The following is a 23,909-nucleotide window of genomic DNA, read 5'->3' as shown; positions in this document are numbered from 1 at the left end:
TCTATATTTAAGCCCCATGTGCAAGAGACTATTTCCACTTTAATGTAACTTATCCCTTAGACAGATTTCAGTACTTACTTTGTACATTGTTAATCATAATAGTAAAAAACACAATTTTGAAAACAAGTTTTTGTTCTATTTGGTTTAGTCTGTGTTTTGCCTTCAGTGGCTTAGAGGTTTAGTCTCAGCAAATTCCCAGCTCCAACAATTTGCTGAATGTCTCTCCCAGCTTTCCTACCCCCATTCCGCACCAACTTCCCAAACTTCAGCCCTATCTACAAAAAAAAGCTCACATTTTCTTCAAAACCGCGCACAATCTCTCAGCTCCTACGTGAGTACAGTTGTTTGGCGTTTGGCGGCGGTCACCTGTTTGATGGTGAAGTCGTTGATGAGGTGGTGGTTGTGTTCGTTCAGGTTGCAGTGCAGGGATACGCAGTCGCTCTGGTACAGAAGGTCCTGTAGAGTGTAGACCCTCTGCACGCCCAGCGAGCGCTCTAGCCCGTCCTGAAGGTAAGGGTCGTAGAAGATCACGCTGAAGCCGAACGCCTTGGCCCGCATCGCCACCGCCTGTCCCGTACGACCTGACGAGGGACCCGACAACGCGCACGCAGATCAACTTCACGCTCCTCTTGATTTCATTTTGTTTTAAAAAAGAGAAATCCAAACAGTTCTACAGGTCCTTACCGAATCCGATGAGGCCGAGAGTTTCCCCTCGGATCCTGGCGGCCCCTGACGCCACTTCTCGGATCTGCTCCACGCTCTGGACCCGTGTGCCCTCCCTGAGAGCCTGGTACAGCCACGTGTTTCGTCGGTATAGGTTGAGGACGTGACATAATGTGGAGTCTGCCGTTTCTTCTACAGCGGCTGAAGGGATGTTACACACGGCGATGCCTGCAGGAGAAATCCGCAATCAGGACTGGGAAAAGCAATCAGGCATGTAACAATAAATCCGCAGCTATAACAAATGGCCAAAGGGTTAAAGCTACAGCACATATTCTAGTAGAGGAAAATACATAAACCGGGCTCCAATAATATTAAATAATAATGATACATTTCTATTCAGCGTTTGTGATTCAAAAATGCGATCGAAAAACACCCTGAGATTTGAATATCATTACATCTTGAAATTAAGATAATTAACTGGCTTTTTCGACCCACTCCGCTCGCCGTTTGTGTGCCGACATACTGCATATAGCATAATAATTAGGATATCAGAGCAACTCCCACTCTCAAAGCAAACATATGTTGAGGGGGGCAGGAGGGACAGCGGGCGTTTCATAGGAGCGCAGGCATCTGTTGAGCACATTCATAAGACATTCTGTTTCAGTAAATGTAATACTTCCCATTACATATGGCGCTTGTGATCAGAGTCGAGGGCCTGGCGTGCATCCAGAGGTGTACGATCGTCATAAATAAATGCGTTTGTTCTTTAATCCATCAAGGAAGCCATATGGGAATTTAGCACACGTCTTTGAGTATGAATATTGTATTGTGTGTAAAAAACAAAAGACCTTGTGGACTTGTTAGGAAATGTAGTGCTGCAAAATGCCACAGGAGGGTGCTACTCTATCTTCAACTACAGTATAAAGGGAAACCATTTGGAACAAGAAAAAAACAGGGCTGCTTAGTTGCTAACGTCACCCGCACAACAGACATAATTTTGAGCGCTTGTGTGTTTGAGCGCCTCACCGAGTTCGCCGGCCGCTTTGATGTCAATGTTGTCGTAGCCGCTGCCGATGCGGATGATGATGCGCAGCGCCTTGAACTTCTCCAGGTCCTCCCTGGTCAGCGTGATGGTGTGGTACATCATGGCTCCCACCGCTTCATTCAGCACCTTCAGTGAAGAAACAAGGATTATTTAAAATTTCAGGTCTGTTAGGGTTTACTAGACAGGACAATACCAGATGAAGGGGGTTAAAAGTGGGGAGAGACGTTCAGCAAATTGTCGAAGCAGGACAATTGTTTGATTTGCATCAAATTGTATCCTTTGTGCCGTACAAAAATTAAGTATTTTGGGCAATATTTGCAAGAAGCTTTATCAAGGCATTGGTGCAATAGGGCTACAACTAATGGTTACTTTGCAAATCATCAATGCAGGTTCAACAAGTTCTTCTTGTGCCGTTTCCACTTAATCACTGCTCTATACACAACCGCTCAAAGGTTTGGGGTCACCCAGGCCAGTTCCATAGCTTCTCTGATCAGCACAACAGTTTTCAGCAGTGCTAGCAAACCGGTAATTGCACAACACGATTAGCTAACACAATGTACCATTAGGACACTGGAGCGATGGTTGCTAGAAATGCGCCTCTGCACACCTACGTAGGTATTAGGGCTGGGACGATCCACTTTTGTCACGATCCAATATGCATCGCAATACCCAGGGGCCGATCCGATATATATTGTGAAACAGTAAGTAATTATAACACGTGATATGTTTACCCTAAAATGTGTAAAAGGTCATGTGTCCAAAGTTTATAAATCAAATGCCATTTGACATTTACTGAAGTGTTAAGATTGAAAAGTGCATTAACACAAAAAGTGCTGTAACTGTTGCTGGAAAACAAAGGAGTGTGTGATAAAAAATGCCTCCAAACACAAGTATTGAAAGTATTACGTTACTTGATAAAGTAATCGATACTTGGTTTTATATTACATAATATCGGATATTATATTATGTCCAAGCCCTAGTAGGTATTCCATTAGGAATCACCCGTTTCCTGCTAGAATAGGCATTCGCAACATTACCCATGTCGAGACTGTATTTATGATTAATTTAATGTTATCCTCATTGAAAAAATATATTTTCAGTGACCCCAAACCTTTGAGCGGTTGTGTATATATTTTTCAATCTCTTCTGGCAAGTTTTAGAATGCTCTGAACAACAATGATGATTGATTACTAAAACGATTGCTGGTTGCATGTATGTGGAATCAAAGGAAAGTTTAAAGCTGCACTTTTGGGTCCTTAGTAACAGCCTGGTTTTGAACACACAAAAAAAAGGCATCTCTACTAGAATCTCCTTAAACTACCAGTGTGACAGCTTTGTTTGCGGCTGAGGCCTTTGGTTTATAGACGCTATTCTTCATCTAAATGCAAATGGCCTGTTTATATGAGTGCGGTAAACTAAAGAGCGTCCCTGTGTGTCGATAATGAGCGGAGTGAAGCTGCTTTGTGTCAGAGAACAGTGAGCACAGGCGGTCTGTTAGAGCAGACCTACGGCTGAGCAGCAGCTGGAGAGAACAGGTTCAAATTCGCCGCCTGCTAACTGAATTACGCTAACCGGGCCGGATTAGCATAGCCATCAATTTGTGGTGAACAGTTTTATTGATGCTAGCAGGAGACGGGCAGGGATGGTAAATTCAAGGTTAAAACTCTCTTTATGCATTGAGCTAATTGGCGCAACAGGACTAACCCGCAGCCAATAGAAAGAGTAACATATACCAATGACAAAACAAGCAGACATAAATAATGAGCTTTTCCCATCTATGTGAGATATTGCAATGATTAATCAAAACACAACTTTGAATCTGGACCAAACCAAGGCTAAAACTGAAATCAACTAGGAAATGAAGGACTAAAACTGAGTGTAGGAGCATTTTGAACTTTATTTGCAAAATTGTTCGACAGCTCAGTCAAGATCTCAGTAATACATCAATTATATAAATTATATAGTATAGAATTTAAATCATAATTTGGCTTTATTGGAGATTATTATTTGATTATCTGTTATCGTATCTGTATACTGTATTAGACACATAGACAAAGCTAACCCCACCAAGAACGATGTAGCAACCAACATCCAAATTCGTAAGCAGACATAAGCTGGTATTTGTGATAAGAACATTACAAGCATGATCATAGTCCAGGGCACAAAAATGGCAGTGCAACCAAAAGCTTCATCGCTAAAAAAAAAACACAGTTTTTCCACAGCAGGAAACAGGCTGTGCTTTCTTTTGTCTTGTTTGCTTTTATTGCAGCACATTGTCACGATGTGTTCACTGACATCCATGTATCAGGGCATTCTTCCTGTGAGCGCACACCTTTCAGTGATAATCCTACACAAAGCGGCGTAAGAAGCTTGTCTACTCTCCTCCTGTATTCCAACTTTCTGCTGCTTCAATCCCACAAACAGTAAGAGAGAGCGCAATACAATCAATTTCCTATTGAGCTGGTCCTTTTGCTGCGACTACAATGTAATAGGCCTTTTCAATGTAGCGCCGCATTCCAGTGTTTTCTCTGTGCTGAAATTCGGACACTTCACTGAACAAAGGTGTTTGATAACACTTGAAATCGGCTACATCTCATAGCAGCCTTCCTTTCGTCTTTCCAAGGACGCCGAGCGCTCTTTCCCACTCTCCAATGTGTAATGCTGATGCCAACAGGTAGCGCCGCTCGCCGTATTCAGGCAGCTGCCGCCAAGTGCCACAGATACCGCAAGCCCTTTATTTGGTTGATGTGGAAATTTTGTGTTCGAACGGCACCCCTCCACTTCTATTGAAGTCAAGTGCAGTGCAGCAATCGGGAGATATTATTATGTGAGATTTTCCAGCGTATGAGCTAAAATCGTTTTTTTATTTTCCCCCTCTTCTACCAGTTCTAGAATGTGTTGCAAAAAGAGCACAATGTGTATCAGGCCACTTACAAAATAAAGGCAATCTGCTCTTTTTAAAGCAGCAAAGGATTTCATAACGTAGCCATCCAGATATCGTTAGTTTTAGGGCTGAACGATATTGAAGTACCGTATTTTCCGGACTATAGGGCTCACTTTTTTTCATAGCTTGGCTGGGAGTGCGACTTATACTCAGGTGTGACTTATATATCAAAATATATAATCCCACAATGTTTGTTATTTTCACACTGACAGCCACTTTGAAGCTGTTAAAGGCTCGTGTACCAGTATCTGCTACTCCTGAACCACTGCAGATTAGAAAAAAAGCAACAACAAAAAAGGTATGGAATGAGTGAGAAACTTGTGAGAGACTGTCGAAAAGTGGAGGTTACTCTTACTGCAATGAAGAAAACAAAAAAAGCTAAGAGCGGGCTAAAAATTAGAGGGCCACAGCTAGAGGGCCACAACTCAAAGGACGAGTTCGCAAATGGGTGCTTGAACAACGTGATGCCGGGAGAGGCTTGTCAACGGTGCAGTTATGCCTCCATGCCCAGGTAGTTGCCAAGGCTGGTGCGACTTATACTCCGGAGCGACTTGTAATCCGGAAAATCCAGTAACTTGCGATGTGCGATACGGCTGAGCAATATCGCGATAACGATATTATTGCGATATTTCATTAAACCATTTCAACACGATATGGTCCATTCTAATTAAACACAAATCATGAGCAACTAGATTTTCAGCAAATTTTGTCAAAAGAAGACTTAAAGACAGACAACACCGGAACTAAAACAAGACAAAAATGTAACTAAGTTAGCAAATATTTAACTAAAATTGAACTTTGAACACATTCATAAGCTCAAAGCATTGTTTGTTTTTGACTGAGTTTGCAAAAAAAATGTGTCCATCTCTTTAGTGATGTTGAGATATATTGTGGCTTCTCGCGATACAGGTATTGAATCACCTCATGTCGCGATACGATATTTTTTGTGACATATTGTGTCGCCCTATAGTTTGTTTAGTTGAAGACGCTTCACCTCTCATCCAAAAAGCTATATCAATGTGAAGTTGCACTGATCAGAATATAGCATTAGACATAATCCCTTCCATGTTGTGTAATAAAATAAACAAATAGGCTCATTAATGACCTATTGTCCTTGGGGTCACTTAGCTTGCCTTTGGGTTTTGTAAATAGGCAGCAAGTGGAATCCTAAGCCTCCATTTCTGTTCAAACATGATGGATTCTTTGAGTTGAAAAATACCCCAGTCCATATGACAACTTTTTTTTAAACTTGAGAGAGAAAAAGTGAGAACCTGCCCAGATCTGCTCCTTGTATGTAATAAAACAACTGCCACGACGTTAATGAAATCTTCTTATGCATTCTCTACTAACTGCACTGTACAGTAATTGAAGTACAACGTGCAGCCTCATGTACTGTATATAGTATTCGTGACTTTCGCTGTATCTGTTCAGACTGACATGATAATTACGCCTGTTATGAATTAGCCGCATAAAAAGACTCACTGCTCCTAAGCCTCTTTTAATTGACTTCTCTAAAAACTAAATCATACACCGGACCGGGCGCTAATGTAAGGCGGAATCAGACCGGCCAGCTCCAGTGACATCATGTTTTGGGCTGTATCGCCTCGCGCAGGTGTTCGTGGGCATTTTCCAACTTTTTTTTTTCTCCCTCCCCCGATCTTTCCGACGCCACATGAATGCAACATGAGTGCCCCATCTGTACCCTCTGCAGCGTAGTTATGGCTTTGGGAACGCTGCCAACTCCCTATACTCCCCAAAAGGGTCCGCCCTGTGTGTGAGAATAACTTGCTAGGCACACAGAGAAGGAGAAAAAGAAGGATAGGTGAAAACGTGAAAGGTGTTGTGAGAAAAAAAACGAAAGATTTTTATCATTTCCCACAGCCAAAAACAACAGGCGTCAGCAGTGTGTCCAACAGATATCTGCTGAAACTTTATATTTTGGGGACATTAGCTCCTAACAGGCGTAACGTTTAAGACCATATCTGTTTTTTACATGCTTATTCTCTTTGTGTCTCAATATATTGGGGGTGCTGGGACCTTATTTGGGCCCGGGAGTTTTATCATTTAGACCGGCCCACATACACCTCATAGTTAAAGGCGTTAAAAGTTTATAAGTCAAAGGTTCCCGGCAGATGACACTTTCTCTTCTCACATGGGCCGCCACATCTGGGGCTAATACATCTCCACAGTCAGCAGAGCGAGTTATGCAAATGAGAAATATATTATTTAACCACTTTTTTGACACATGGGTTGACTTTTTTTTCTGTCCTCTTCTTTTACTCGTGGATAGTCATTATTCGATATGACGGATCCATTTGTGTAACTTTATTCGTGCCTCAAACAGCAGCCCGTGCTCCTGCTGTAGTCCAGTTACAGCCTATAGGCCAATACAGCACAACTGTAGGAGTCCGTTATCAACTCTTTTATTCGGCTGGCACAAACGTGCAGCGGCCCACCGGGAAGCATCGAGACTCTCCCGATTACCCAGCAAGCCTTTGCATGGGACAAACATGTATTGATCATGTTAACAACATGACTCCAGACTGTTGTGCCTGTGTATGTGCCTCTTGTAATCCTAATATCTGTGGTGTCGGTGGTAATACTACACACACGCGAGTCAAAAGGTTGTAATAAACGTTACATGGTCTCAAATACGTAAGTGTCTCTGGATTAAATGGTAAATTAAGTGGTTAGAAAAAATTCACACAGCCAAATAGGGTAACACTTTAGATTCCACATGTAGGAAGGTTTAATAACGGTGTACAAAGAGTAATAAAGGTGTACATGTAGGTGTATTTATTTATGTATTTATTTTTTTGGGTCTGGACAGCGCATGTTAATGAACATACATGGGTCTCATGCATGTAAACACGTCACACCGGATTGTAGCCTCTGTTGTCCCACAGTTGCATTCTCAAACACGCTCTCATTCATCCTGGCCTATTGTACATGTTTTTAGTGGTAGGGGAAACCGGAGCCTCCTCCCAAAATGGCCTGCCTGGAACACCTCTCGAGGGAGGCGACAGGGAGGCATTAAAAACAAATGCCCGAGCCACCTTAGCTGCTCCTCTCTACGTCAAGGAGCAGCGACTCTACTCCGAGCTCCTCCTGGGTGACTGAGTTCTTCACCCTATCGCTAAGGGTGCGCCAAGCCACCCTGCGAAGGAAACTCAGTTCGGCCGCCTGTATCTGCGATCTTGTCACAGAGCATTCCCTTTATAAAGCACATCTATAGGCCGACCAAAACACTTACAATATCATGTACACCTTTGTTACACTTTGGACACCTTTATTAACCCTGTAGGTGCCAAAGTTGCAAAAATTAACCTTGAAAAATATATATACACAAAAATTACATTATACCGTATAAGGCTGAGTGCTAAAATGATGGTGCTGAAGGTATGGACTTTAATAACATGGGAAAAAACCACGGGCTGAGGCCAACAGTAACAATATACTTTTCCTCAAGTATGGAACAAAACAGAAGTCCTGGTGCGCTGATGAAAACAGTCATCATCCTCGTTCTGATCAACTTCTTTAGACAGAGCGCGCTATTCATCACGTCGGACACATTTTCACACCCTCTTGCTCACATTGCGGAAACCGTCCCAGTGTACAGACCGGCGAAATGTTTCACCCACTCCCGCTCCCAACAATTAGACGAGCATTTCTATTAGCGCCGCGAACCTCCTCCTGATTTAACGAGGCGCCCGGCGGGATTAGCGCGCTGATGACACTATTACACTTCTACTGGGAGCGGGAACGAGCTGGCGCACAAATATCATTAAAACATTAGGACTCTTTAGATATACTGTATATATATGCTGAACACATTCATTTTGCACGGGAAAGACGCTTCTTGTTATACCGGCGAAACCGAACGAATGAGCGCTCTGCAAACAGCAAACCTCCCCGAAAAAAAGATTGAGTTTACAGAATCGCAGCGAAGTAGCGAGCAGTGTTTTTGGCCGGCGATCGCTTGTGTAATTAGTTCAAGATGTGCAAATGTTCTTCCAATGAGCTTGCAAAAAAACAGCTTTGATTCAAGAGAGAAGTGAGAGCGTTTGTAGATGTAAAATGCCTTTTTTTTTTTTCTCCTGAAGTGGTAATAGAGAAAGCAGATATGTCATTCTTAATATGGCTGAGTGCGTTTGTAGTTAATAAATCAACACGGCAAATTAGCGAGTTACAGATTTTGATGTTCAGGGGAGAAAGAGTCGTTAGTGATGTGATTTGAGACTCCTGATGAATGGAAACGTTTCGGGAAAGATTATACTTAAAACAAGGGAACAATTTTATATACTTTAATTTTAGGTTTTAAGTAATAAGACCAAATGACAATATGGTTTTAGGATGTAAGACTAAATGACAATATAGTTTTAGGATGTAATACCAAATGACAATATAGTTTTAGGATGTAAGACTAAATGACAATATAGTTTTAGGATGTAATACCAAATGACAATATAGTTTTAGGATGTAAGACTAAATGACAATATAGTTTTAGGATGTAAGACCAAATGACAATATAGTTTGTAGGATATAAGCCCGTAAGACAATACTTTTGTTACAGCTCTACTTCCGGGGTCGTAGATGTGTGAAAAACTACAAAAAACTCTTTAATACCACAATCAATATTTCTGACACTCAACAGAAAGTTACAGAACATACTTATTTATCAGGCCCAGTAGCCAAAAATGCTGTACCTACTGCTACAAAAGTAATATTTACCAAAATCGGTACTTCCAGTTTAGTGGAGATAAATGCTAACGGCGCAGCAGCTACGCTATCCCCGGAAGTACCAACTTTAGTAAATAATACTTTTTTAGCAGTAGGTGCAGCATTTTTGGCTGATGGTTCTGAGAAATAAGTAGGTTCAGTAACTCCTGTTGAGTTTCAGAAACATTGATTGTTGTATTAAAGAGTTTTTAATGTTTTATATCTCACATATTAACCGGTATGCTAGGACCCGGAAGCGGAAGTCACACTTAACGTATATGGTTTTAAGACCATATTGTCATTTAAGACCAAATGACAATATGGTTTTAGGATGTAAGACTAAATGACAATATGGTTTTAGGATGTAAGACTAAATGACAATATGGTTTTAGGATGTAAGACCAAATGACAATATGGTTTTAGGATGTAAGACCAAATGACAATATGGTTTTAGGATGTAAGACCAAATGAAAATACGGTTTTAGGATGCAAGACCAAATGACAATATGGTTTTAGGATGTAAGACCAAATGACAATATGGTTTTAGGATGTAAGACCGCATGACATTATGGCGTTTTGTTCTCCGCAGAGGACAATGTTTTGCAGCTTTTGCGATTCCCCAATTGCGACCGTGTTCTATTCCGCCTGATTTTGAAGCGCTGCTGTGATGAGCTGTCGAATATGATGCTTTTTCAATTGTATGTTAGCGTAATAATAGTGGTTTAACAATGTTGCTGACTTCGCCTGCCTTCGTTTTTTTATGAGTAGGCGTTTTGTCTCTCGAAAGAAAGAAATGCTCTCAAACCGTTCTATCAAATAAACAATCTTACCCTTGAAGGCAGAGCAGAAAGAAAGCCACTTTTCCTCACAATGCACATGGCAAACACACACAATTTAGCTTTGTCATCCGGCAGCTCAGCGAAACGACTGTAAGTGCTTGAACCGTCCGGGTATTTACCAAGCCGCTCCGCCAACAGCTGCCTGCAACCCCACTTTCTTGCGAGAACTGCGTACCTTTTCGTGAATCTCTTGTGTGGACTGAGCGTCGCAGAAAGCCACAGTGGCCAGGTCTTTGAGGATGGGCATCTCCACGGTGCAGTCGCGCCCGTCCAGCAGCGCCACCAGGGGGCGCGGGTGCATGGGCCCGTTCATGATCTGGGGCCGAATACCTGCAGAGAACAAGTTAGAGGAGGAGGTTATCATTAAGCAACACATTTCACTGTATCTTCATAGTCTCCTCCTGGTATTCACTTTTACTAGATTGAAAGGAATATTGTGTGGATGCGACTGATTTCGACTGTAATCGTAAATTGTCTCAACTTGTATAGCGCTTTTCCACCTACATAAGGCACTCAAAGGATCACACTCTCATTCATACACCAACGTACGCAGACACTGGAGGCTAGGGTGGCCGGGTGAAAGCGCTCTCTCGGCCATATTTGCGAACCCCTACGCCACTGTGAGTACATCAAGGTCGCTACTTTTTTGTGGATCATCACACTATAGCACTCTGCTTTTGACCATGGAGGCTACAGTCCTTGACAGGGTTTATCCAAGTAGCAGCAAGTTACATTTTATGCTTTTTCATGCCATTTTAAAGCCCAAATACTACTTAATGCCACAAACGTAACAAATGTAAGCACAAGACTCCAGCAAACAGAGGAATGAGGGGAAATCTGAATCATCAAATGCAAATAGAGCACACCGGGAAACTTTCGAGCAGAGAAATGGGGACAATTTCTGCCAAAACTGCAGTTGAATGTGACCATCATTTTAGCATTTTTGACAAACCCGTGCAGTAAAAAACAAAAGAGTGATGTTGATATCTTGGAAGAAATTTAGATTGAATGTCCGTTTGAATCCAATTTAATTTACTTTTTACTTTTTAATGCCCCGCGGGCGTCCAAAAAAATGCGATAAGCTTTGACGAGCGTCCAAAAAAATGCGATAAGCTTTGACGAGCTTGCCAACACCGTTACTTCTATTGCGATTTATTTATGTGCAGTCAAGTGAGCGGCAGAAGAAGCCGTAAAAAAAATGTGAGAACCGCCTCCCGCAGCAGGAAATGCGCGCGGGTCGTGGCTGTTTCGTTGGACTTTCATTGGACTTGACTTGATTTGACACACACACACACACACACCCAAAAAACTGCAACTAAGCCAAATCAATAGTCTTAAAATGGACTTTGTACTTGCCCCCACTATCATCATCTCCCTTACCTGGCAGCGCTGGTCGATATCACACAACACTAACCCCCCCCCCCACACACACACACACACACACACCACCCCCCTCGGTCCGCTGTTATCCCGCACTGTTACCAGGCAACAGGTACTTTCACCCCATGAGGTCATCCCCTCCATTATCCTATCACCGTACAGAGACGCTGGCAGGACTTGGATGCGAGTGACGGCTGTGCGAGAGTGAGTGTGTGTGCCCGCGCTCTTCTCTTGAGATCTTGTCGGCACTAGACTAGAAATCTCCACTTCTTTTGATTCGTTGAAGCGGGAGTCGAAAGGGTTTTTTTCTTCTTCTTCTTCTTTTTTAGCTGGGGGTAATTTAGTTTTATCTACTAAAAAAAAAAAAAAGTGCAGCAGCTTTGCACGAGTAAAACACTTAATTAATCTGGAGTGTCTTCTTGACTTTCTGTACCAGCGCACTTTTATGGAAAAATAAAACCGCTAGATAAATATGTACGACGGTCTTGAAAGACAAAAAAAAAAAAGAGTGTGTGTGTGGGGGGGGGGGGGGGGGGGGGGGGAAGCGAATGGAATAAGAAGGCGGGGGGTCCAAACACACACACGCACGCACACACACACACACACTCACACACACACACACACACACACCAGCCGGGCTCTGACTCCCTGCTGCCTGTTGTCATGGTGATTAGAGGATTTTGGGCAGGATTATGAAATATTTTATTTAGTGGCATCTGCGCTGCTGGAGAGGATGTCCGTGCCCTGCTCTGCGGCCGTCTCTGTCCGCGCCGCGAGCGAACATGCCCGCGCTGAAACATGCAATAACACTGACCGGAACGAGGGCCAATTTCACAATGTACAAGAGAAAAAAAAAACAACAACGAAAAAACGTCTCCAACAAAATGAAATCGAGCCGGTGCGCGTCCCGTAAAACTGCACCCAGTATAAAAGACAAGTAAGGAAAAAACTATATCAAGCATGTCCAACCTCCTGCCCTGGAGCCCAACGGTGACCAAGGTCAAATCTTATAAGGTCAGCGGTGCTTCCGACACTCAAAAATCCAATATCCATCACGCCTTTCTGATTTGACCAATTTAAATACAATAATAAATACATGTGTTCCAGCGGCCGAGAACTACTGAACTGCTTTCATCGTGGAGAGTACCAATAGCCTTCATGCATTTTCTCATTCCTCAATAAAACAGAGAACCTTTGGATGTGGCTGAATGGACACTAGATAACTGAAGGATCCTTCAAAGATTCAAAAGACGGGGACACAAACAACGGCCCGACAAGAGTTTGTCTTAAAAGGGTCGTGTAGCAAGGTGGAGTTTGAAATGGTTAAAGTGTGCAGAATATCACTATAGTGGAATAGCAGATAACCTCCTGTATAATCAATGCCAGTGTATTAATAGTAGATAGAATAAATCTCATTTCTAAAGATGCCATTGCAAAAGAACACACGAATCTGCACAAGGATGAGAGTTCGACCATGGACAGGCTCAGTTTGAGGGGGAAGGTTTCTGGACTAGATTCTTCTGCATGACTTATATCGGAGTGTGGGCTGGCATTTCCGATTGGGGAAGAGGGATACAAACCTAAATCCCATATCTCATGTTGCTAATTTCAAGACGAAACACATTGCTGTGGATGAAGCCTGCAACCTTGATTTAAAACTACACTCCAAAATCCATTCATTTTTATAGCCATCCTCACCTGCACATCTCACAAAGCAGCGTTTACGTTTTGCTTACTCAACCCATTCGCTTTCCTGTCGATTTTACGAGCTTCATTACCGCTTTGAGGATTATTTTACAGCCACGGCTTGTAAAAAGTGAATAAAGAGATTAGCCTGTTATCATTTGATTATATTACACGCGTTGACATTGTCGTTGTTGTGCTGCTGCAGTTTCGCAAAACTTTTTTCACGCCATGCGCCGCAACAGAGGAGGACCGGACCGGGGAAAAGATCGACGGGGGAAAAAAAAAAAAGAAAGAGGTTGAAAGGGAGTAATGTCAGTGTGACCTTCACGTTTGAGTTCTTATTCCAGAGTGAAAGCGCTCTCTATTCTCCGCCGAGAGCCGCACGTCTGTGCCCGCGAACGCACCTGTGGCTGCGCTAGCGCTCCCGAGTCACCCTCCCACTGGGTTCATTATTGCCATTTAGACCGGCTGTCAGAGGATATACGGAGGTTTACAGCGAGAAAATGAGGCCGGGCCCGCGGTGATGGAGATTACAAAAAAAAAAAAAAAAAAGCAGCGCGACTGGACGTATAGACACTTAAAAGCCAGCGGCACGGAGAGAAGTGGGTCAGAAATACTGTTGATTAATTATTTCAGAGGGGCTAATGGCCTTCCTAGAGACTAATAAGGCAGAACGTGGCACAGCATTAAACACATGATGAATCTGCATCTAATTAGCTGCTAACAAGAGTCTTAATAAGCAGCACCATAATGACTGTAATACCTGGATACTTGCTTAAGGAAACTAGTAAGCACTTTTTGTATGATGTCAGAAAGTCTCATCATAGCGATTTTGGTAACAGCTTAAACATACACTAATTATGAGGAAGGTCTACAAATAGTCATCTTTTCCTCATTTTCCTCCACTTTCACTTGTGTCCAAAGTGAACCATGAAAATGTATTAGCATAGTATATTTTGACCTCTGATTACAGAAGCAATATGTTTATGGAATGGATCGGTGCTGCTTGGTGTCACGGTGAAATGAATTGGACTACAAGGTATCCCATCTATCACAACTGATTCATTAACACAAGTTCATCTTTAATACAGAGTTGGATCTGCAAATAATCCTGAAGATTTGCTGCAAGGGTCTAGATCTGTATAGGATAAGCAATTGTGCTTTATTGGGCTTGGACAAAGTATTGTTTCGTGATATATCGCAATACGCTGTTGCCGCATTGAATCGCTTCACCAGCGGCACATGATGTCATAGCGTTCAGTCGTGTTATTAGATTTTGAGGGGAACTATTGAGTTATGGAACTTATGATTTGATGTCTGACTTTGAGGGCTTGGCCTGGTGTAAGTATTGTTAATACCAGCATAGACACTGATTGACAAAGTAAAAAAGTAAGAATGTTTGTATAACAACCACAACATTTCACTTACAACTGATTAACATTTGGTGTAAAGCTCTTAGAAACATCACTGCTTTCTTTTTCAATTCCTTACGGCTGACAATTCAAAACTCACAAATGATTGTATCACAAAATCAATCACATCAGTGTCTATATAGTGATACGTGCCATAACAAAAGTGTATCTTCTCAGCCCTACTGCTTTAGCAATTTGCTTTGAAACACAAGTGTGAATAACTATGGCTGCTGCACACCCAAATGAAACAGTTAGTATTGAAAATAGCTCAAATATCCCGTTACTGAACCCTTTATGTTGAAGCAAACGCATCCCGTCCACTGAGGCACACTCTTAGGTAACTGCTCCCTCCCTCTGCAGTTCGCACAGCAGCTGGCCTCCTCGGCTACATGGAAAAACTGATATGAGCGTTCCAAAAAAGGGCTCTGTTCGTGCATTTTTATTTATTTTTTCTCTATAGCTGACTGCTGTTTGTCCTGCAGTAATATCAACCATCCCGCTGGGCTTGCATTAGCCGGAGGAAAACAGTGCGCCTGAGCTCCACCCATACACAGTCCCACATGACAGCAGACAAAAGCCTACATTTTCCCTCTTTGGAGGAAAAAAAAGAAAGAAAAGAAAGCCCCGTGGAGTTGGTTTAAAGTGTTGTTACATAAACTTTGCAAGCGGTAGAAACAAGATGGTTTACATTAAGCACAATGATAGTTTGGCAGACGAGCGCTGGGGATAGAAATGCTAATTGCCTGTGCCAATTTCCTGTTATTGTACTCAGAGAATTTATCGCAGAACAACAGGCTGCATTGTCTGAGCGCCAGTAAGTAATAAAGAAACTCCAGATTCTGCTGAATGGCTAAACGTAAACCTTGTTTGGCTTGACAGCTCTGGGACAGCTGATAGCCTTATCCAGCAGAAGTCACATGATCTCACATCCCTGGAGGGGAGGGGGGGGCTTGAATGGGCTTGAGGTTCATGGTATATAACCAAAGATAATCACTATCTGGCCGGCTCTCAGGGAAGTTGAGAAAAAAAAAAAAAAAAAAACTTTTGCCGCTGCTGGCAGGATTGTTCTGTACCACAAATGGATAACAGATGTTCCAGACTAAAAAGCTCCCTCGAATTGTGACAACTGAAACAGAAGTGATCTCTTTAAAAGGAGGGCTCATAGAAATACGCCTTGGTCCTCGGTGAATACTCCTTGGTGTCTAATTCTCCAGTTTGGAAAGGGTTGATCGGGAAAAGCAGCTTGGGAGGTTGTAGCCGCTGCCAGACGCTGTGAGTCAGTCTTCAGTGGGAGAGGGGGATCGTTTCCTAAATAGAGCACCAACAATCAATGAAAGAAAAATAAACTGCTCGCTCCAACGGCAGATTCTCCCTTTGGGCCTGGAAAGCAATCTTTAAACTGGTATTTAATAACCTCTCACCCCATCAGTTATCTTTACGTCTCTGTACAAAGCGGTTCTCTGGCAGATAGCTCAGCTCTGGCTTTTGTGGTTTCAAGCTTTTCCAACTCGCCCTGGCTGGCTTTATGAAGACCATTTCAAAGGGAAGTCAACGCGATCCCTATAGGTTTTTCTTTGTGGCTTGTTTTTGGAGCCATTGTGGACAAGCGCTTGAAAGCTAAATGATCCACTCTGGGATTTGCAGGCTCGTATTAACTTACCTGCGCAATTGACTTCGTAAACCAATAACGACACGGAATTGGCGTTACTTTCGACAAAGTTTGGCGTCCCGGAGCATTAGGGACTTGCATTACGTTTCCTCTCCTTTTCATAAAAACATGTGTTGAAATACTGACATCATAGCATCTCCCGAAACGGTGTCATAAATGTCGCCGTCTGCGCTCCCTCGGCGTTCCCTCCACCAACAAAACAAAAGGAAGTGAGCGGGACTTTTCCAATGGCGCGATGATATCAAGGCCTCCGCGGTGGTCGCCGAGTTCACAAGAGAGATTTGAGAGGAACTCCACTCCGCTTCTCTCCAAGTTGAAGTGGCGCCAAGACGGGCTCAGCGGGCTTAGGACCAGGTTGTGGTTACTTAGCAACGCTCTCGCTGGGGGCCGCAGAGGCAGGACGGTCCAAAAAGGAGGAAAAATTAAGGAAAGGGAGGAGGGCGGCGTGGTTTCATTTGTGATACCCGGGTCCACTCTCCAAGGGCAACCTGCGAAAAAAAAAACCCCAAAAAAACCCCCCAACCTGGCAACCCAAGAGAGATATGAAAGGGCTTTGAGAACAATGTGGCATTCATGCGGCGCTTGGACGGGCCCAGGTTTGGAGATGGGGGGTAGGAAGTAGTAGGAAGTGCTTGCTTTGTTGTGCTAAACGCTCAATAAAGCCAAACAATGGGACGCATCAATCAGAGGCAAGGAAATATGTTGATTCTTGTATATACTTCATGTTAGACGCTTTATATAAAAACTTTCAAACTATTACAATCTATGCAACTGCTTTTATTATATAGTAATCCCTAGAGTGATTAGTTTTTTCAGGTCAAAAAGTTAAGATATTCTCAAGAAGACTGAAATATGAGCTGAAACTAATACTATCACTGACACCTCAATGTGTCAAGTTAGAAGTTCCGCTACAACTTTTCCAAATAATGATGATTCTTTCCCCAAAACATCTTTGAAGAACTTTTGAAGCCACATGACTCCGGCAGACTTGTAACATTCTCCCAAATTGAATCATCCTGGACATTTTTCAAAGGAATATGTTGCTTCTGCTCATTCACCTGTTTGCAATTCCCATTAATCAGAAACGCAATCTAGTAAAATTGTATCCACACCGGGTTAGCAGGAATTCCGTGTTCCGAGGATTTGGGGAGTGCCTGCTTTCGGGTGCATGTTTTACGACCTGCTGGCATGTGCACAAAAAGAAGGGAGGCTTTTAATCTTTCTCCTCTGGCAGACCGTCCTCCTCCCGGGGCCCCCAGTCGGCCCTATCAGCGTCCGGCGAACAGCACTGCCACCCTGGTCCATCTCTTGTTCCACTACGCGGGCCGCACAAAGACCTTGATTGTACTTGCGCTGCCTCCCCCCCGCCGAACTTATCACCGCCTAAAAGCCCCGGCCAAGAGTGTGACGCCGGGGCGAGAGAGAGAGAGAGGAGCCTCCACAACTATCAGACAACAAGTGCAACATGAAGAAGAATCAAAATAAAACAAGGCGCCGACAAAGGCACGGATGATGTCACCAAGCGGGAAAAAAAAAGCGAAGGAGACGACGAGCAGATGAGCACTCAGGGTTCAGATGACAGATTTTTCTATTTGGCTTCCAAATGCTCCAAGACAAAAGCAGCTGTCAGACGATGATGTACTTGAGCTTGGGTGCAAGAGGAGCTTACGAAGCGAGCACAATGCAAGTTAGACAGCACTTCAAAAAGGATATATGCCAGGATGATGAGATGCTCAAAGAGACAACAAGAGCAAATCAGATCAGAATCCACACATGCACTGTAAGAGAATGTAAGAGAATGTAATATTCTTTGCAACACAGCTGGAATCGTTGGGAGTAAGTTTTTAGGGAAGTTTAGTGGACAGTTAATAGGATACTTGAACTATTGACATACACTTGACATGACCTCAGATTAGCATTTCATAATTAGCTTTCAGTGCAACTTACTAATTGTAATTACACATTTGAAGGAAAATGGCTACATATCTAAACTAAACATATACCAAAATCTGTATGTGTCACAAAAAAACAACTAAAACCTTGCAATGTTTATTTGAGCAAAACCTTAGAGATCCCACTCCTTCAGTTCAAAACAGCAGCATTGCAAATGAATTAGCCGGAACAATCACAGCCAAATTCAGCCTCCGCCACCTTCCCCAGTCACCTGTGTGACCTATTGCCCCGTGAACCCTCCTACATCCGCGCACATTTCCGCGACTCCAGTCAGACCCAGACTTGCACATGGGTTCCCCCCCCCCTTTTGCCTTCGTAGACTTGCTGTTTTCATGACACACTCCATTGCGAAAACATAAGAGCCTCATTAGCCTTAAACCCCCCCGGTCCGCGACTCCACCCCCGCGCCTCCGAGCATCCTTCGCACAAAAAAAAAAAAAACACCGCACAGCCTTTTTATTATTAGCTTTCATGTCCACTCACACACATGCGAACAAGAAACATGCCCCTTGCCTGGGAAATGTTGCCTCCACATCCTTGCGAATCAGGAGAGACACATGGTAGGGGTTGGTGAGGTGGGGGGCAGAATTCTCCAAACAGTTTGCCTTGGGGTCATCCACTACCCCCCGCTTGCTATTATCCGGTTTTGTGTTGCCTTTTTTTTCTCCTCCAAAATCTTCGTCACCTCACTCCCAGGGGCTCCATTTCTTTCAGGGAAAAACGGAAGGTGGCAAGGGGGGAAAAATAAAAGGGGCACGGAGGATGATCCGCGATGGTCAGTAAAGCGACTAGCAAATCCCTCCAACTCTTAATAAAAGCAGGCTTGGGAAAAAAAAAAAAAAAAAAAAAAAAAAAAGGAGACAGATCTTCTATTCGTCTCCTGCCAGGAATCGCCACTTGTGCGCGCTCTCTCCGTCCTCTTCCAGCGCTCTTGGCCACATCACTTTTTCCTCCTCCTCGTCCGCTCCCCGTTAACGCGGTCTAGCTCTTCTTCGCGGCAGGTTTTTTCGGGGGGCTATTCATCCAGACGTCAGGCTCACTTGGTCAGCCTTTTGTTGAAAGGAAGAGAGAACGCTCACAAAAAAAAAAAAGAGAGCGAGAGAGAGAGAAGGGGTGATCGACACACAGCAAACAAATGGGTGCCACAGCTCCGCCGAGGGAGGAGGGACGGTGAAGACTAGAAAAAGAGGGGGGGGGGAGTGAAAGAGAAAAAGCGTGGTGACGGCGAGAGGTGCAGCGCTTCTGGCACACGTTAGACTCTAACAATTCTCTCCCCGAGCCTTCCTCCTCCTCGCTCAACATATTTTCCCTCCCCGTTTCCCCTCCTCCTCCTCCTTCTCCTCCTCCCTTTTGGTTATATTATTCTCGATCTGGCCTTCATGGTTCTTTTAAAAGTGCCAGCCCCCTTCCCCAAAACCTCTCAGCCCTTTCCACCCCCCCCCCTTCCTTCAAGATCTCCCTCTGTGATTTTTATTTGGTGTTCGTACACTCCCTGGCATGAGCTTGATATTGGATACGCGTTACTGTTGAGCTAGTCATTTTGAAAACACGATGAGTAGTAGTAGTAGAGGAGAAAAGAGGGCTGCACGAGTATTGCAATCGAATCAAAATCCCTGTAGTTTAGACCTCTGCAAACAAGTTCTTAAAGGCATGCCATTTTCTTAGTTTAGCCGTTTTGCTCTAAAGTGTTATTGCCTATGAAGTTACTTAAAATCTCCAATGTAAACCGAATCCTTTCTTAATGTTTTTTTTTTGTGAAGCTCTAAGAGAAAAGAACACACACACACCTGCACCGGGGTGAGTGAAGAAAAAAGCAACGTTTTCCAACTGAAGCGTGTCAAGTTGTGGTGAAGGAAATCCTCGTAGGAGACTAACTGATCCCCGGATTGGAGCGGCGCTGACAGATTAGCATGTTTACTACAAGAGTGGTTGGAGATACAGTCTCTGCACTTAACCCTCGGCTGCGACAGATGTCTTAAAGGGACTTAGTAAGTCTACGGCCGTGGAGAGGCTGAGTTCAACGGAAGAACAAGAGTAAGAAGTTGAACAGAAAGCGCATGTATTTAATGGTTGTGTCAACATGGAACTTTTGACATCGCAAGGATGCACTTAGGAGAGAAGAGACCCCTACAAAGGCATTGGCCACACTGTGCATTGTTGAAGACATACACACAGCGTAACATTTTATCCCATAAATAAAGAAAGATAATGACATTTATCTCACTACAGGTGTTTTTAATGGTGAAAAATACACCATGTATTTACTGTGACTCCTCAGACAGGGCTGGGAGCGGGACATCACTTTGTCTCCATGGTGATGTTGCCGCTTTGCTTTGACTATTGACTGTGATAGTGACTCTGCAGCTAATAGAGGTGTTGCATGACTTTATTTCTCCACTTTTTTCATACTGTTTTTATCTAATGTTAGTCTATGGAAGATATATGGTAACAGCCAAAAACATGGCGGATATCCATGGTTACAGTGGATTTTCCCGAACTTTATCATCTGACCTTTATTTAACAAGGCAACTCCCACTAAGATTAGGAATCTCATTTGAGGGAAGTCCTGTCCTCAGAGGTGGACCTATTGTACATATTTTTAGTGGTAGGAGAAACCGTAGTACTTGAAGGAAACCTACGCAGACAAGGGTAGAACATGCAGAGTCCACACAGAAAGGCCCCGTCCGCCCGGGAATCGAACCCAGGACCTTCTTGCTTAGGTTTATATGCTTTACTGCAGGCCTTTTGTTTGACTTTTACAACAGTTTAGCTTGTGATATAGCATTATACAGAGGGAGGCCAATAAAAATATGATAGAATGTAAATGTTTGGGTGATATTAGTTTAAAGCCACGCCGCGTAGAATTTAACCCAATAAATGCAATTTGAATACAAGCATTCATTTTATGACAGATATTTTCATCATTGAAAAACACATCATAAATGAAGAACTTTTGTTGTGAGCAGCTCATCTCTCCCAAGACATGACTGTAACTTTACCTGGAGTGGGTACGTCTCCAGCTCGTCTCCATGGAGATGTGACTAAAGGCAGCCGAATTTGAGATTTTAATAGGATAGGTCCTCATCCGTTGTTTGATTACCCACAATAGAATTTTCTGTGTTGGACATTAGGAGCATGTTTTGTACTGATGGCAACAGTATAGTCCAAAATGTTACGCAGTGTGCCTTTAAGCAGACCCTGTTTACTTAATTGTGTGATTTTAATAAAGATCAGACCACATTTTATGACCAATTTAGGCAGAAATGTAAGAAATTCCAAACGGTGTACTCACTTTTTCCTCCCACTGTATGTAATGTGGAAAGTTCCACAGTGTGACTTAAAAGATTTGTTTCCTAAGGACACTAATAAATGACTCCTTCACTCATCGTTGGCTAATGTTGTAAGAATAATTATGACACAACAATTCCCCAAAACATAATTGTTATTTATAACCGCATTCACATTTTGACCTAAGTAAAGCTTGGCCAGAAGAAAGCTGAACCATATTAGTACAAAGAACTTCATAGAGAAGTTATGATAGCTGTTATGACCTCTATTTCCTAAACAATCCTGTTAAAAGCAGACACAACCCAATAGCATAGGTATCGAAATAAAATCATCGCTCATGTACCAGTACTGATGGAATCTACTTTTACCATAAGAGCAATGTTGCATAAACTGAGCAGCACTACGAAGCTGAATCCCTGGGCAAACATTAAAAATCTCCACACATTTAACATTCACAGACATTGTGTGAATGCTAATCAAAATTGTTAGCACTGCATATCATCTCTGCATATCATCTGCGCATCAAAAAAAAAATCTTTAGAGGTTTTAAGCCTAGAGTATTCCAATGCATTAACCTAGTGCGACTTTGCAGTGCTGTATGTTCGATAAGTGAGTCGCCATCAGTGTCACAATCAGTGTTATGTTAGTGAAGTTTCAATTAGTTAGTCCGTCACGGCGAACGGACAGTAGTGTATCATTTGTTGGACCGGATAAAGTGGATCGGATGTATTTACAGTCCGCTCAATGGGCAGTTTAACATGCGCCATTCAAGAGGTTTGATTACAACATGTAACCAGAGCTCACAGTCCGAGGCTTTGGGAGAGAAGAAAAAAAAAAAAAGGAGCCCATTCATGAAAAGAGAGCACTTGGAGGTGAGGAGAGCGAAAAGGGGGGTCCGCTGTATCGTTTTGACCTCTAAAAAACCCCGAAAAAAAACCACACACACACCGACGCATCTGCCGCCTGCGATCGGCGAAGGCGCAACGTTGCCAAATGATTCACGCAATTCGGGGGGGGAAAAAAAAAACGCAGAGAGGAGAATGGAAATGAGAAAGCACAGCTGCAGGTGGACAACAGATGTGTGGAGGGGCTGAGCATAAATACTTATTAGTCCATTCAAGCCGAGCGTGCGCCCATCCCAAACAAGCCATTTTCGCTAAAGATTGTTTAGAGCCAACTGGTAGTGTTCAGGATAATAAAAGCAACAACACCGGATCAAAGGTGAGTCGCAGAATAAGGACGTGATGCTGCACAATATGAGAAGGAAAATGTGATATTCGATAGCAACATTCTTGCTATATTTAATAGACTTAATAGACTAGATCAAAAGCTTCCTAAAATGTGCCTTTTCATCATTTGTGTTTAAAAGAAATCGACTGAACCTTTGCATATTTTAGAGTGTTTTCCCGGTCAGATGGAAAACCTTTGTGATTCGGCGATGTATTGTGGCTTCTTGTTATGTGGATTTAAAGTCACCAACAAAACATTTCCCTAATATTGATCAAACTCGATTTCGGATGTTATTTTTTAATTTTCCAAATAAATAATGGCTTTGACTAGAGTGGTTAAAGAACAAAAGATGACAACAATTATGTCCACTCCAGTACCATTTTGACACAACTGCAGTTTCCATTTTTCTGGCTGCAAACCTGTCATTTAACAAGCCCCACACCGATGATAGAAATTGGCCTTGGTGTAGATTGCGATTCCACAATAATCTTATTACTGCCTGCATGTGAGAAAAAAACACATTGCATATAAGCTATATTCCGTTCCATTTGTACACCTCAAGCCATTTTAATAAGCGCGAGTAATTAAAATCGCGAGGCATTCTGGGTAGGCGCGGAATGACGGGAAATACTACGAGCTTTGACCTGACTTTTCCATTGAGACTAAAAAAACCCGTATGCAAAGTCTGCAAATAAAATGCTCGCGTTACGACGCTCCTGCTGAATCCCACGGGCAAACGGGATGGAAATATTTAGTCAATGAAATAAACTATTTTTGGGATTCGCTTTGCGTCGCGTTTTAAGAGAGGCAGATTTGGCTGTGGTTGAACTCTGAACCTGCCTGAGCCTACAACACCTCAAATTCCTCTTCTTCACCCTTTTTTTTTTGGGTTGTTCCTGAATCACTTTTACAATCCATTCCGATTTCTGTTCAGGCTCAGGCCGTGTGAAATATTTCCATTTACTCACTTGTTGAAAAAGAAGAGTGAAGGAAAGAAAGGAGAAAAAAAAAAAAACGCACACAATCCTATTCCAGTCCCATGTGATCTGAACACAGCTGTGAGCGCCCCTCGAGACGTATA

At 43.0% G+C, this 23,909-nt stretch overlaps 1 protein-coding gene across 6 annotated transcripts in view; it reads right to left on the bottom strand.

Moving 5' to 3' along the window:
• Nucleotides 1-23,909, bottom strand: part of ctbp2a (C-terminal binding protein 2a) — a 72,685-nt gene that overhangs the window by 6,574 nt on the left and 42,202 nt on the right. For 5 of the 6 annotated variants that reach the window (XM_079559567.1, XM_079559564.1, XM_079559563.1 and 2 more), the window contains 4 exons: nt 10,386-10,540; nt 1,690-1,834; nt 685-891; nt 367-581 (listed from right to left, as the gene is read on the bottom strand). In XM_079559567.1, coding sequence (XP_079415693.1) covers nt 367-581; nt 685-891; nt 1,690-1,834; nt 10,386-10,540 — 722 coding nt within the window. Of the gene's footprint in view, nt 1-366; nt 582-684; nt 892-1,689; nt 1,835-10,385; nt 10,541-18,823; nt 19,406-23,909 lie in introns of those variants that run through there. The other variant, XM_079559565.1, reaches the window with a different exon arrangement.

Source organism: Gobius niger, assembly GCF_951799975.1.
Source record: "Gobius niger genome assembly, chromosome: 7".
Taxonomy (NCBI): Eukaryota; Metazoa; Chordata; class Actinopteri; order Gobiiformes; family Gobiidae; genus Gobius; species Gobius niger.
Note: the sequence above shows the minus strand (reverse complement) of the source record. Positions and strands in the feature narration are given on the sequence as shown.